At 33.7% G+C, this 16863-nt stretch overlaps 1 protein-coding gene across 1 annotated transcript in view; it reads left to right on the forward strand.

The window, feature by feature from the left end:
* The first annotated feature begins 490 nt into the window (after positions 1 to 490).
* The window catches only part of pak6 (p21 (RAC1) activated kinase 6), a 27424-nt gene continuing 11051 nt past the window's right edge, over positions 491 to 16863 (forward strand). Inside the window, exons 1-2 of the mRNA XM_016474160.1 lie at positions 491 to 756; positions 12501 to 12726. Of these exons, the coding sequence (XP_016329646.1) occupies positions 12523 to 12726 (204 nt within the window). The 5' untranslated portion in view covers positions 491 to 756; positions 12501 to 12522. The remainder of the gene's footprint in view (positions 757 to 12500; positions 12727 to 16863) is intronic.

Raw genomic sequence — 16863 nt, forward strand, 5'->3', positions numbered from 1 at the left:
GGCAGACGTCAAAAGTCAAAACATGCAGTTGTTAAGTTAAAACAAAGTAAAAGTAAAAACAGAGCGGGTTATAATCGGACCCATCAAATCCTGCTAAAACCTAAAGTAGGTTGATTCAGTCATATGAAATCACTTAATTTTAATTCTGATTATTAAATTAGTGCAATTTCTGGTATTTCTGCTGTAAACTATGTTTACCGTGGTAAATATTTGATGGTTCAGCTTCTGGCCTGTTATGACCCTCATCATTACATTAATTATTCATGAGCTGACCGCTTTACCTGCCGTCTCAGATCACGCGCTCACGTGGAAACGCTTCACCACGGCGACAGAGGGGGCGTGAACCGTCTCCTAGGTGACGCTGCCCCGCACACACACATACACACACACTGCAAAGACAACCCACAGGAGGAGAGAGAGAGAGAGAGAGAGAGAGAGAGAGAGAGAGAGAGAGAGAGAGAGAGGGCGCTCTCGTTTCTTCTAGATGTGGATTGCACCTTGTTTTCACCATGGCATCATCACGGCACCGGTAGCAGGGGCCGCTGGGAGATCAGATGCGCGGCTTCGAGCATCATCTCTCTGAGATGGCCGTGCAGAAATGCATCGGACTCTCTCAGGCGAGCGGCAGCCTGCAGTGGGAGGCTGATTGAGCGCGAGCGTTCACGCGTGCATGTGTGTGTGTGTGTGTTCATACAGCACCACAAAGCCTCTTCCCAGCAGGACAGGCTCCTAAATTCCTCATCTCACAACGGCAAGGTAAGAAAAGCCGCGTTTTGACATCTGCATGCGAGCTGTGGGTGCGATGATGATGCTGAGCGCCGCGTTGTGTCGCATCGCTGGATGAAGACGCACAGATAGCGAGCGGCTGATGAGAGAAAGCAGAAGCACAAAGCCTAGACGACAATGAAAAGCTGTGCTGAGGAGGACATGCTTTTACCTTCCCTCAGCCTCACGCAACCCCACCTCCCCCGGCTCTCTCGCGCTGCATTTGCATGCAAAGATGAAAATCTATCGAGGCATCATTTGGGGTCAGATCGTCAAAAATGGCAGGAACTTACAAAATGGATCCCTTAAGTTCATTATAATGGAACTGATGTATTAAAGTTCCTTCAGCGAATTATAGGACGTTGAGGCACCTTCAGAAGCACCTCTGGATGTTCTCCAAAGGGTGATTTGAGGAAACCCAAATGGAGCTTTATTTGATTTTTTTGCAGAGATGCCATCGAAGAACTATTTTTTGGTTACCCAAAGAACCTTTCACTGAACAGTTCTTAAAAGAACCACTTTTTCTTAAAAAACAAAGGCTCTTTATTGGCATCTACAGTTCCATGAAGAGCTTTTAACATAAGTGGAACCTTTCTCTTGCATAAAAGGTCATTTATAGTGGAATAGGTTCTTTAGATGATTAAAATGTTTTTTATATTAAGAAAAAAAATGGTTCTTTTAGGAACTGATCATTTAAAGGTTCTTTGAGGAACCAAAAAAAATGGTTCTTCGATTGCATTGCTGCAAAAACCCTCTTTTGGAACCTTTATTTTGAAGAGTTTAAGTGTGAAGAGTATTTTAATAATCTAAAGAATGTTTTTCCATGATAAAGAACCCTTTGTCCGATGTAAACGTTCTTTATTGACACTAATGGTTCCATGAAAGACCTTAAACATCATGGAATGACAAAAAGTTCTAAGAAAAATGTTTATCTACTCTTAAAAATAAAGTTTCTTCATTGGCGTTGATAGTTTCATGAAGAACCTTTATTTTTAAGAGTGTAGATGAACCATTTCTCTTAGAACTTTTTGTCATTCCATGATGTTTAAGGTTTTTCATGGAACCATTAGTGTCAATAAAGAACCTTTATTTATTTTTTTTAAGAGAGCATAATGAAAAGCCTACACGCAAACACCTCGAATGCACAAATAATGACATTTACGAGAGCTGGTGCACATCTTAATCTGTTAAACGTTATAATTGCCATTTAAATCTTTGAATCTGAATACTTTCACATGCACTTTCAAATATACCAGGATGATCTTATTCATGTTCACTGGCATGCATACGAAAATGTGCATTTATGCATTTGGCAGCCACTTTTATCCAATGCAATAGCATTGCATTCAAGGTCCACATTTACATTTGATCAGTTTTTGCTTTCCCTGGGAATCAAACCCATGACTTTGGCATTGCTAGTGCCATACTTTACTGTTTGAGCTACACGAATGCATGCACGTGCATTTTAAGGCACCGAAACGTACAATAATATGCTGAGAGAATCTAAAATGTGAACTAGGCTACTATGACTAATCATACTAATCATCTGATGTGAACTGTGCTGTCAATACATTGATATCTGCAAGATTCAAAAATAAGAAAACATACATTTTCTTGAAATGCACTTTGGGTATAAATCATGAAATCATAGTAAAAACATGATGAGTTTGTATCTAGTGCAATGTTTTGTAGCCTGAGGCTTATACAGGACTGAATTTTGCAACACTACTAATTCTAATCTTGTTTATAACATGAAAGCTTCCTTTGTAGGAATAGTTTTAGATACGTTAGAAAGGCAAACACAGCGATTATTCACAGAGGTGCCATGATGAGCTTCTTCACTTTTATAAGCTGACTCTGTCTCTTCCTGAAATAAGGTTTAGGGTTTGACTAGTTAGTAGAGGTTAGTTCGCCTCTGCTGGTGGATGCTGTCACTACACCAATATGGGGCATCTTTTCCAGATGTATTCTGACAAAATTACATGTTTTTGCAAACAACATGTCAAAAATTATACTGTATTGTATCTGATGTTTCACCAGTGGCTCTTGAAGCTCTGAAATAGTCTTTTATTTACCTGTGACGACACTGATCTGAGATGGTGTGTTTTTGTGGTGGCTGACTCAAAAATGATGTGTGTGAACGTGCTCAAAAAATATAATATTTCATATTGCATACATTTTTCATCAGATTGCAGTGTTTAGGGTTCATATAAACAGCAAATATCTGTGCGTGTGAAGATCTGTGACTCGATGTTGTTGAGGCGAGACGTCAGAATCTGGATGTTGGATTGAGTGTTTCTCGTGCCGAATGTTTGGAAGTGAACGTCCTCGTGGGCCGTTTGCTGCTGTGAGACCGTGTTTACTCTCGTTCCGGCTCGAGCGATCATGTGAACTGATCTTATTAGACAGTGAGCTACACAAATGCCAGAAAACATCCCGATGCCTGATGCAGTGTTTTCAGATATTTCTCTCTGGGATGAGAGTATTAAGACAATCATTCCTAGTACTAGTGCTCATGAGAGTGATGTGATAAATCATCTAATACCACACAGTAAAAAAAATGTTTTATTTTGTTTTTTAATTACTGGAGTGTTACTGTTTCAGTGCATGTTTCTACTTCAACATTTAAAGTTTAATTGAAATTTTACTAGCAATTTCTGAGTGAAAATCATTTAAAGGTAAATCCTTCACCAGTTATTTTTAGGGTTTTTGCAACTTTTTGTTTTATTTTTAGAATAGTATTTGCGAAGGCTGAAAATGTCTCAGTAAAATATTTGAAATGCATCACTAGTTGTCAAAGTTGCATGTTGTAACCAGGGATCATACTATACAACTAACATGGTTAACCCCTTAACTGTCACCATCCCACCTGTCGGACGCTTGGCGCTCTTTTTTGTTGTCCTTTTTCTCTATCAAATCTTTTAGTAATCATCATACATTATATATCATTTGAAAGCTTAGAAGCACAAGATTCATCCTGTGCAAACCATTTCGAAATCAGACATTGCGTTACCATGGAAATGGTACTTGAAAATCTTTTGGCGGTCTCCTCCCCCTTAGTGAGCGGTGTCAAGTGTCATATTACAACATGCATTACGCTCTTTTAGAATCAAACTTTTTATAATCTTGACAAAAAACATATCATTGGAAAGGTCTGAGTCTCAGGATTTGGTGGTTATTTTGAGATAGACGTCATATTGACAGAGAAATCTAGACATTTGTGACAGAAAAATGCATTAAAAAAATGCAATGGAGTTTGGATTGCACCCGGTGGCTGTTTGTGGTATAACGCCCTAAATAAAATTTCACAGGAACCTCAATTTGTTCATATCAACTTCAAATTTGAAACATAACTTATTTAGACATAAGGCTTTAATTTTATACAAATTTTAGAGTAAAACCTGTTATGTAAAATATTTATTATATATAAAATAAAATAAAATGAGTATAGTGCATTTTCATTACAGTACATTTAAACTTCTATAACTTTTTGATACTTTAATGTTTTGGACAAATTCCACTTGTGCAATAATCTGCTGATTGTCTTCTTTACAAAGAGACTAACCTTAGGTCTGTATTACAAAGTGTTCATAAATTACAATTTACGTTTGGATAGTGCACTTTCATGCCTATTTTAAAAAATGTGGGGGGGGGGGCAGTTAAGGGGTTAAACTCACTAATGAGGCCTCTTTAATGTCAGCAATGAGATCAAATGGAGATTTTTCTTATATTATACTTCTCAGATGTTTCTGATAATAATTCGTTTTTATTTACCAATATATCAAATTCAGCAATCAAAAGTCACAGAATTCAATATGAACTCACTATAAGCTGCTATCCACATTTGTTTTTATTTTAAGCATGAGAATGAGAAATGTTTCCTTGTCAACTAACTGAAATAAAATAAGTTTAAGTTTTTTTATATTATATTTCAGTTAATGCTTATTTTATTTCAAGTAGTGATTTTTTAGTCTTAGTTTTAGTTAACAATAATAACCCTGATTTTAAAGGTGACATATTATGAAATCTGATTTTTCCAGGTTTTAAGTGCTATAATCAGGTCCCCGGTGCATCTAGCAACCAAGGAAACGTGAAAAAGATAAACCCAGTAACTTTGTTTTGGGAAGCCTTTTTCTGCAAGCGTCTGAGAAAACAAGCACGTCTGATTTCGCTCCCTTGGTGACGTGGCAACGGGATATTTGCATTTAAAGACACAGGCCCGAAAACAGCGTGTTTCTGCATCCACTCAAAATAAGCATTTTCAAAATGATGTAATAAATGATCTGTGGAGTATTTTGAGCTGAAACGTCACAGACACATTCTGGGGACACCAGAGACTTATATTACATATTGTAAAAAGGGGAATAATATGTCTCCTTTAAGCACTCTTACTGTATGACAACAATTTACAAATTTGTGACTAGTTTTCTATAAAACTATGAAAGATCATCCGCTGAGCAATACAGTAATACAGTTTTCCTCTGACTATCTTCATATGAGCAAAACTTCATATGATTACAAGAGAGTTGAATATTTAACAGAAACAGAAAAGTATCATAGTAATACATTGACACACGTTTTGACACACCAGGTTTGTTGTAATCAACATAACACATTATTTCTGTCATCCCAAGTTTAAACTATTCCATCAAAATCACTAACCAGCCACCGACAAACTCTTTTCTGAGCTCTAGAGATGTGAATATGTGAGTTTGAGCGGGTTAAACTCAGGTTAAAGTGCTGTAGATGTGAATGAGGACAGACGACTCGCGGCGCGGCCATTTAGGTTCGGTCACATCATCTGAAGTCCTGCTTCACACTTCACTTCACTGCCGTTACTGTGTTGGGACTGTCACGTCTGAGACAAACAACCTCAAACATGAACAGGGAGCAGGGGATAGGATTCAGCTCGGAACCGAGTCCAAACATCCCCTGGAGAATAAGAGATTCACATCAAGGGCTGAAGATGGCAAACAGCCACTCAAAATATATCCTGATTTGGGATTTGGAACAGAAAAGACAGCTTCTAGCTGTGGATCTTCACGCTGATATATAATACAAATCATATTTTTGTTTTTCCATTTAGCCCAGAAACACATTCTACACAAGCATGCAAATGCAGACATAAATACTCGGCCAATTGAATACATGTTGTGCGTATAGTTGGCATGAAATTAAAATCGACCCTATCTATCTATATGCATGTGGGTCATCTTTTTTCTGGTTCATAGAAATACATAAATGAAGAAGAAAGCCAAAATATTAATGTCATGGATGTATATTTTTGTAGGGTGGACAATTTTCACCTGAGATTCAGAGCCAACTTACAGGGGGGTAAAAATGACCTTAGAAAGATGGCAGTGTCATTTGATCATTTTCACACAGAGATCAGTAGGTTTATTAGTAAAATCTGTTGACTTTAGCAATCTCTGTTGTATTAAATGGCAATGGTGACCGTTCAAAATTGGGAAAAAAGCACTTTTTGAGTTTTCCCCCCAACGTTTGCATGGCTGTAACTCAAGAAGTATTAAAGATATCTTAATATCCTTTTAGATATATTTTTCTTTTGGCATCATAATTTTTAAGGCCCTATATAGTTTATTTCCAGAGATGTGGGGATGTGGGTCAATGTGGGTCCAAGAGTAAATGATTGAATTGTGCACATTTTCAGTGATCAAAACTAAACGTGGGTCACTTTGCATATGGCAGATTTTTTTTTTTTCTATTTATGTTTGAAACAAATATTAACAAAATGGGAACATTTCTAAAATCTGGTTGATTTGACATGGAACAGCACGTTCATCCATGTACGTTAATTTTGTACTAGATGACTCAAGTCGAGCACATTGCATTGTGGGATATAGTGTTTCACACAGTGTTAACGCAATAGAAATTGTATTGAGAAAAAGTCATGAGTTGCTAGGGCAAAAAATGCAAAAATGAATTTAGTCATGAAACAGATGCTCATACATGTTTCTTCAGAAGTATAACTCTATTCCTGCATGAGTGTGGAGCTGTTTAAACCCACACATTCTCCCTTTAGTTGTCTTATTGGAAAGCCGTATCTGTGTTTCTGGGATTTGGGCTGTCAAACTCTCCTCGCCCACAAAATCCCTCTCTGGCTCCAGATGAAACACTCACCGCATCCACTTCTCGGGTCAATATCCAACTTTTAGAGATTACAAGCACTCACAACTGAAGTGCACATGTTTGGTTTGCACACATTTGTCTCTTTTGAGAGGAACATTTCGCAAAGGATTCACAGTTATTATCACTAATCAGATTTATAATTTCATTTAAAAAAAGACCTTGCATGACATTCTTTTATTACCGCATAGAGATTTTAAAAGATTGCACTCATAAAGAGAATATATATGTATCAGAATTACAATTTCCATGATATATATACATGCAAAAATCTCTTAAGTCCATCCGAGAGTATTTTATCAGTCTGCTATGTTTAGATTCAGTAATTTCACTTTAATGGCAATGAAAAGGTTATTCGTCAGTTATTGAAATGCCTTATTTTCAAAAATGTCCAATATTATTATGGACATTGGAAATGACTGCTAAATAAAAATGCTCATTTAAAAGAAAAAAATCTCAGACGGACATAGAGGTTTTTGCATCTGAATTCTTCATATGCATGCATGATACACACATACAAATATATATATATATATATATATATGCATTTGTTCTGAATTCTGCAATAAAGTGTTGTTAGACTGGAATTTTACTTCTAAAATGTGCTTATCTCACACATTACAAGGTGTGTGATGTTCAGACAGCAATAATTATAGAAAAGAAAATGGCAGAAATGACTTGCAAGTCTGCGATGTGATAAAAATAAAGCTGTAATCTTGATTATCTGCTAATTTAGATCTACTGTTTGGCTGGTTTGGACATGAGTAATACAACAAGATTTATCAATGAGAGACAGATGGTGGCTGCACGATGCTTTAATAAATGTATTACAATTATTATGCTGCTTACTCTTCCAGTCTGTTATAATGAGATAGTAAAAATGATATGATTAATAAATCATGGCAGCATATGTTTTTCCATTAACTCGTCAAAATAACTTAACCCATTTTTTTTTAAAGTTATACAAGATTCAGCTAGACATAATTTTTTAAAACGTGTTGAAATGACTTGTACAGCCAATTTGATTTTACTTCAGATTTAAGGCAGCAACTGAACTTTTTAAGTTGAATTAGGTGATGTTTGACAGATCAAATATGCATGTACATGTATTTCTAGTTTATATTCTGTAGCAGCTTGATAGAACTATTTATAAGTTCAATCAATAATCAACAGAGAAACCACAAGAACCATAAAGGATTCATATATGTATCATTGTTGTGCATGATTTTAAAGCATCTGTGAGAGGATTTACATTCATGCATTTGGCAGATGCTTATATCCAAAGCAATTTTCTTTGCATTTAAGCTGTATGTTATATCAGTTCATGCATTCCCTGGGAATCAAACCGTGACCTTGCTGTGGCTTTATTCTGCTGTTTGAGCTCCAGAGAGGACGCTGTACACACACACCGTAATGCAGGATTCACTGTACTGCACTGCAGGCACAAACACAAGCAGAGACTTTAAGTATCTCAGACGTGATGATTGTCCTCTATTGACAAATACAAAGAGAGGATTAAGTCGTGTCTCTGAAAAACCTCACACAATTACTGCAGAAATGCTGAGCGCTCGTCCCGAAACTGGATGGGTGAAGAGGTGTGTGTTCTGTTAAGAGGCCCAGACTGCGCTGTGTGTAACACTACTGTTGACAGAAATTAATAAAACACTCAAATCTATGAGAAACATCTTAAACAGACAGCATCTTCCTTATCTTTGCATCCTTTCACACACACACACACACACACACACACACACACACACATATATAAACCATTTTATGGGCTAGAAATGGTTCTTTATGACTGCAATCTTAAAATGATTTTTAAAAGTCTGGATGCAATAATCATGAACAACTGTAAAAGAATGCCATGGAAATCATTTCTCAAACAGAAAGAATATGCTGCTTTATGGGAGTTATTTTTGAGTGAAATATATATTTGATATGTGATATTGTTGGGACAAATGTTACACAGTACAAAGCCAAAAACAAATGAGAAAGATTGCATCTTACTTATATATTTCATATGGAGTACAAAAAGCTCCTGTGGTTCAGTGCATCCGTCTGTCATCACAGAAAGCTGAACATCAGCATGACAATGAGTGTTATCTCAATGATAATGGATTATATTACCTGAGGGCAACACAAATGGGCCTCAAATTGAGACTTGCGGGACACGCAGAGGATTTTATGCTCTCCTGAACATGCACTCCAAAGTGAAATGCTTCCCAGGCAAGAATAAAACCTGAATAAGAAAAAAAAATCAGCCTTTATGAAGAATTTGACTTATCCGAGTCTTACAAATAGAATAGTTTACCCAAAAATACAAATTTGCTGAAAATGTGCTCACTCTCAGGTCATCCGAGATTAGGATGAGTGTGTTTCTTCATCAGATTTGGAGAAATGTAGCATTGCATCAGTGTCTCACTGCAAGTGAATGGGTGCCGTCAGAATGAGAGTCCAAACAGCTGATAAAAACATCACAATAATCCACAAGTAATCCACAGCACTCCAGTCCATCAGTTAACACCTGGAGAAGACAAAAGCTGAAACAAATCCAGCATTAAGACGTTTTTAACTAAAATACGAGTCCATAATCCATAATAACGCTTCCTGCAGTGAATGCTGCAGGATAATAACGCTTAATCCATAATAACGCTTCCTGCTATTTAATCAAATTAAATATGCACTCATTTGCATACATTTCCAGAACAAAAATCTGAATGTTGGATAAAGCCATGTTCGAAATTCTTGGTTAATTTTGCCGACATATTAAAGTTAAAGATTTTGGATCTCTCTTTTTATTACTCCATAAATCAGAAAATACTGTCATACTGACAGAAATGCATGCATTTTCACCACGTTTTTAGGAATAAAATGTTAATCAGGTGAATTATGTTCAGAATATAGATAGGAATAAAAACGGTAAACTACTTTCCTATTTTTTAGTTTAAAAGAAGTATACTAATAGCACACTCCTCTCTATCGTAAGGATAGCCATTGTTTCAGCAAACTCACAAGCCACTGTACTTATAACATGACCCATTTTTCATATCTCCTCTGTACTTTGACAGATTTCCAAGTGAAATACTGGAATGTGACGCACACTTTTCACATTCTGCGTGGATAAAATCGTTCCCCATACATTTTTGTAAAGAGGTAGTTGGTACAATATCATAAGAGATCAGTTTTTTCTTGATCTTTTGAGATATAAGAATTCATCGTACTATGAAAACATGAAAACATGCATCATATTTATTATATTAAACTAAATTGTGACTGGTGCAGAAACTTTTCTGGCATTATAAGTGGACCTTAGGGGGAAAATACATAACACAACTAATGAGAGTATAATATGACCCTTTTAAATGCTACATCATACACTAAAAAATTATTTTTGGAAATTGTAATTAAAATAAAAAATAGAGAAATAAAACAGGAAAATACTACTTCTAGTCTTTCTACTTAAAAACGTCACGATTCATGAATTATTAAATCAGGAAGGAAAATTTGCTTAATGTTTTAAATAAATATATAGAGTATATTCGATGTATTTTTAATAAATAACGAAATTGTATTATAAGATCATATAATTTAATTAATAAAGAAAATATATAATAATATAATATAATTAAATAAATAAAATAAACATTAAGCCCCCCCCATAAATAAATAAATAAATAACAAATACAGGAATTTTGATGTTATAGGAAAAAGCTTAATGTTTATTATTATATTATTATTTTTATATACAGAATATTTATTTTATTTGTATTTCGTTGTTTTTAAAATATAAAATAAAGCATGCATCAGAGGGTTAATTCAATTTGTTGCTTGCTATTTCTTTGCAATTATTTGTGAAATTTACATGCAATTTCTGAATGAAAATTAAGTAAATTCTGCACCTTTTTTTCAGTGCATAAGTCTGTCAATCATTTTAAAATAGATTCATTACCTGAACTGAACTAGAAAATAAACGACATGAAATCTACAAGGTCAGTCAACGTCCTTGCCTTTCAGAGAGCTCAGCAGCAAGAAGACAATGACATGAAAGGATGTTTTTCTGAGCAGAGAGCGAGGGTTATTAGCAGTCCTTCAGTGTGACGAGAGGTCAGCTGCTTTCTCAGTCTTTTATCAAGTTAATGCACTTTGAACCCAAAGGCAGGAGCCAGAGGCCTTCAGCGTTCCCCGTCTGTCATTTAAAGGGCAGGCAGAATGAATAAGCCCTAACTGAGCAGATATACTTCATTTCACATGCGAACACACTCTAATGCACAAAACAGCCTTCGATGAACAGGAGGAAGATGCTGACAGTGAATCAGCAGATACGTCTCTGTAGGGTTTTCTATTTTAAGAACAAAGATGACTTGATATTTCTTTTGCTTTGAGGCAATGCAACACATTCATTTTGAACAGATTTAGTGCAACAAAAGAACAAAAATAGACATACTATATTAAAGCGATTCATTATTTCAGCTCCATCGCAGCAGGCTTGGCATCACATGCTTATAATTTGCATATGCCCTTTGTAATTGAAAATAACTCGATGCATTCCACTTTCAACAGTTTTTTGTATCACGGTAGTACAAATACGTTTATAGAATTAGTTTTTATTTTTACATTTGATTTTCTAATTTGATTTTCTTTTGTAAGTTTTGTGGTGTTTTTTTGTTGTTGTGAGAAACTATCATTTTTATTAATAGCTTGAATGTTTTTGTTTTTATATTGTCCATTTTCATTATAATTTTTGTAAACGTTTTAGTAATTTTGTTGTGCATTTTTGTTATTTTTATTTCTTTATTTATTTATTTATTCAATTTTAGTATTAGTTATTTTACTACATCGAGTTAAACTAAATGAAAATGCAAGATGTTTCCTTGGAAACTAGATGTTTTTATTAATTTGATTTCATTTTAGTTAACATTTATTTAAGTAACAAACTTAAACTGGTTTTAGTGTTAATTGACTAATAACCCTGCAGTACTATTCCATATACCATAGTAAATTAATATCCAAAATGATGGCAAATTATAAACTAATGTAATGATTTCTATCTATATTAATTTAAAAATATCATGTTTTACTTGAGGCCTTTATGCATAATGCATTATAAGGCATTCATAATGTACATTGTAATGCATTATATATTTTCATCAATAATTATAACCAAAGTTATATTTAGAGATTCCTTTGGTTGGTTTTGTCATGTGTTTTAATGCACTGTATTTTCTGTGTAACAATGAATAGATAAGTATTATAAAATATTATATTGTATGCATTAAAAATACAGATTATAATGCATTATATATAAAATTATAGTGCATTATATATAAAAGCTTCAAGTAAAGTGTTATCAGTGAAATTGACTGTTTTTCATGTGTTTCATGTGTTTAACTTTCTAAAGGTGTAACAATTAATAGATTTTTATTATAATATATTATAACTGTGTTTTTCATGAGATCATACAATGCATTATAAGGTGCACTGCAAGGCATAATTGACACAGTAAAATACTTTTTGTAATGCATTATATGTAAAGGCTTCAAGTAAAGTGTTACCTAATTGTTTTTCACATTTGTGTGTTTTGAAAGGTCTCTGCTGTAGTATCGGACAATGTTTCGCAAAAAGAAGAAGAAGAGGCCGGAGATTTCAGCACCGAAGAACTTCGAGCATCGCGTTCATACGTCGTTCGATGCAAAGCGAGGAGTCTTCGTCGGTCTTCCCACACAATGGCAGAGTTTAATAGAAAACCTCCGGAGACCCAAACCCATGGTAGACCCATCCAGGATCACGCCAGTGGAGCTCAAACCAAAGAAGGTCAGAATTACATGGAATAAATGCTAAGAAGTGTCCCACAATAGCACGATAGACCTTTTCAGTTCACTTTGACTCACTGTAAAAAAAATTCCGTAAAATTTACGGTAAAAAAAACGGCAGCTGTGGTTGCCGGAATTTTACTGTAAAAAATACGGTAGCAACATTTTAGGTTTTACGGTTTTAACTTACATTTACGGTTAAATACCATAATTTCATTAACTGAAATAATGTTAATATACCAACCTATTGAAGTACTGAAATCTGTTTTGTACCTTTGTAATACACTGATAACCACCAAATGCAGATGGTGTAGCATTTTTACAGTCGTTTACCGTTAAATTCACAGTCATTTTGGAAACTGCATAGCAACAGCCTGGAAAACACTAAGCGTACTTTTATTTTCCCCAAATATTTTTGTGTGAATTTTGAGTAAATATTGCATACATGTTGGATTTTAGCAGCTGTGGCCACTTTGTTTATGTTTTAATGTAGATTCAAGAAAAAACTATACACCGGAGGCCGAATGTGAATCAATGAATCATTTTGACTCACAGTATGTTAATGCAGAAGCTTTATTTCTACACAATAAAAAAGGAATTGTTGAGAAAACATAAATGAAAACTGCTTCAAGAAGCTTCAAAACCTCTCATTTAGGCAATAAAATTAAAATAAACTCTATTTGCATTCTTAATTCATGTTACTTTAAGGTCACATGATTCATGAACTACTTCAAATTGCTTCTCAGGATGTAAAGTTTTATTGTAACAACAATTTTATTGAACAATTTGTAAATATAACTAGGCAACAACAATACGTCTTTGCATTGCAAGAGTAGGATCAGGTGCATAAAAGAAAAAAAAGATAAAATAAATAAAATTAAAGGGTGAAAGCTTTTTTTGTAAATTATATTCTTCTATTATAGCAGAAAAGTTTTATTTTTCACCAACTAAAGGGCTGAAATAATATTTTCTTGTAAAACATACTTCAATAATGTTTTATTTATACTTCACAGCGTAGCTGCAAATAATTTACATTTCTTAGTATTTGTAACACAAAAGTTCCTGTAAACTTAAAAATATGTTGCTTTTTTATTTTTACGTTTTTTATTTAATGCTCTTCACTTTTTGCAGAATATATTGTGCACTGATTAATTATTCACAATAAGAACTAAAATATCTGCAATTTAAAGTCGAATGGAAATGAGAATAAATATTAAATAAATAAATTTTAAAAAATGTTAACGTTCTTAATTCATGTCACTGTAAGGTCACATGATACATTAACTACTTCAAATTGCTTCTCGAATTGCTTTTGTAAGAACAGTTTTATTGAACAATTTGTAGAAAACGTAGAAGTGTAAGTTCAGGTGAAAAAAATTTAATTAAAGGACTAGGACTTTTATTGTAAACTATATTCTTGTATTATAGCAAAAAGTTTTCATGCATTTTTATTTTTCACCATGCAGCTTAAGGGCTGAATTTCTTGAAAAACGTACTTATATTAATAAATATCTGTGTCACAAAAGTTCCTGTAAACTGAAAAATATGTTGCTTTTTTAATTAATAAAAAAAAAAAATTTGATTCTTTTATATTATATAATATTTTTTTTTATTTGCAACTTTGAAAAATTGATTTCAAGTAATTCACATTTCTTAATATTTGTGACTCAAAAGGTTCCGTAAACGGAAAAATATGTTGCTTTTTTAATTCAATTTTTTTTTAATTTGATTATTTTTAGTTTTTGTAGAATAACAAAGATAGAAAAAATATATAAAATAAAAAAAATTAAAGGGCTAAAAATTTTCTTGTAAATTATACTCTGAAATAGTATTTTCTCATATTATTATCTTTTAAAACATACTTCAATAATTTTTTTTTTTATTTGCAACTTTGCAAAATTGATTTCAAGTAATTCACATTTCTTAGTATTTGTGACTCAAAAGTTCCCGTAAACTGGAAAACATGTGGTTGTTTTTTCCAGCATATATCATGCTGACTCTTGACTCATAATTAATGAACGTTCAATGTTTTGGCTTTGTTCCTCATTTGGGACTGAAGCAGAGAATACGGCTCTTAATCTCAGTCCTTGATATTTCAGAGAATCTCTTTCCAGGCTTCGGCGCACTGCGTTTCTCCCTGAGGGGACGTCCTGAATGGCTCTCAGAAACACATGTTTTTTCCTCTGTCACATTGGCTTCTTATCTATCACTATATATCATGCTGACTCTTGACTCATAATTAATGAACGTTCAATGTTTTGGCTTTGGCCTCACTTGGGACTGAAGCAGAGAATACGGCTCTTAATCTCAGTCCTTGATATTTCAGAGACTCTCTTTCCAGGCTTCGGTGCACTGCGTTTCTCCCTGAGGGGACGTCCTGAATGGCTCTCAGAAACACATGTTTTTTCCTCTGTCACATTGGCTTCTTATCTATCACGGGCCTGCTGTGAACACCGATTCAGAGCGCTGAATCCTCGGAGGCCCGAGAGATTTATTACCTCATGCTGGTAATTAATAATGATGCATGCGGGCCGCCAGCGCAGCGAGAGTCAGGCGGAAAAACTGCAACTCCAAGCAAAAGAGGCGAGCTTCTCAAACATCTAAACATCTCTGTTCTTCTGTGCATGAACATATGCTTTCATAGAGAACAGCTTGCTCTGAATAAGGCCTGCTTCGTGAATGTGACGTCAGAGACTTTGACGGGAAAATCAACTGCAAGCAAGGATGCAGTTGCTAAGGGGTTCTGAGTGGTTGCTAGGTGGTTTGGTTGAGATTTGCACCTTCATTTGCAGATGTTGTTATATGATCTATATCTTATTTTCTCTCTCTGTATCTGCCCTGAGCTCGTCTCAAACATGAGTGATGGACCTCGAGTCACTTCTGTCAAAGCCTCTGTGAATAAAGCACATGACAGCTGATGAATGTCATGTCTTTCCTCAAATGCCTAAATATACCGAAACAAAAATAAATGGGAATATACTGGAAAATACAATGCAATATATTAAATAATACATTACCCATATATGGGTAACTAGTGCATATATTGTTCAATATACTGCAATAAGTATGTTTATATAAATAAAAAATATATAGCAAATACTGCACTACATTTGTACATGTAATAGCTTTATTGAAACACTCAATAAATGTTTCATTAATTTAATGCATGGGTTTACATTAAGCTGACTTCATTGTTTGCATAGCTACACATTTCATATGTGAAATTATGTACAGTATATAAGAAAAAAAGTGTTTACTCAAAACAAATATTAAAGTTTTTGGTTTTTTGGACAATATATGTTCAGTACATGTATGTTCAAATATATTTAGACACAGAGCCATATTTTATTATATGCATATCTATATATTATGAAGTGTATTATATAAAATTACATACAATACGTTAAGTAAATATATTGTCACATATTTTTCAATATATGAAAAGCTGCAATTCCTTATGTAGTATTATTACAATATATTGTAATATATTAACAGAATATATTATTCCGTATATTATACTTATAAGGAAATATATTTTCTTTGTGTAACGGTATAAGCATCGTGTGCTCCGTCCTCGGTTTTATTTAATTTAATTTAATTTATTGGGTCGTTCTTTGGAAGTAGTGCCATTTTAAAATTTGTAATTTTTCACATTTTATATCTATTGCTCTTCACATATTTTAGAATAACGTGCATTGATGAATTATTCACAATTAGAACTGAAGAATATGTGCTATTTAATAAACAACCAAAAAGTCTAAACAATGTTCTAATAATATTTTATATTATTATAAATCATTTAAAGAATATAAATGAAGGCTGCATCATCAATAATTATCAAAACAGGCTCTTTGTTTAAAAGGTTTTACTTTATAACAATCAAATATCAGTAAACAAAACAATTTTTTTTATTATAATAAAAAAAATCAACAAAACAGAAACAACTGTAAACAATTCAATGGCAATAAACAAAAACAAGCAAAATATAAATAATATTGTAATAATGTTTTATACTATTATGAATATATTTTATATTTTAGTATAAATAAATATATACATTTTATTTTAAATTCTATAAAAATATACATTCATATCAGTTGTAAATGGGCGACATAAATATCATAATCAATAATTTACA

Source organism: Sinocyclocheilus anshuiensis, unplaced genomic scaffold, assembly GCF_001515605.1.
Source record: "Sinocyclocheilus anshuiensis isolate Anshui unplaced genomic scaffold, SAMN03320099.WGS_v1.1 scaffold208, whole genome shotgun sequence".
Classification (NCBI taxonomy): domain Eukaryota; kingdom Metazoa; phylum Chordata; class Actinopteri; order Cypriniformes; family Cyprinidae; genus Sinocyclocheilus; species Sinocyclocheilus anshuiensis.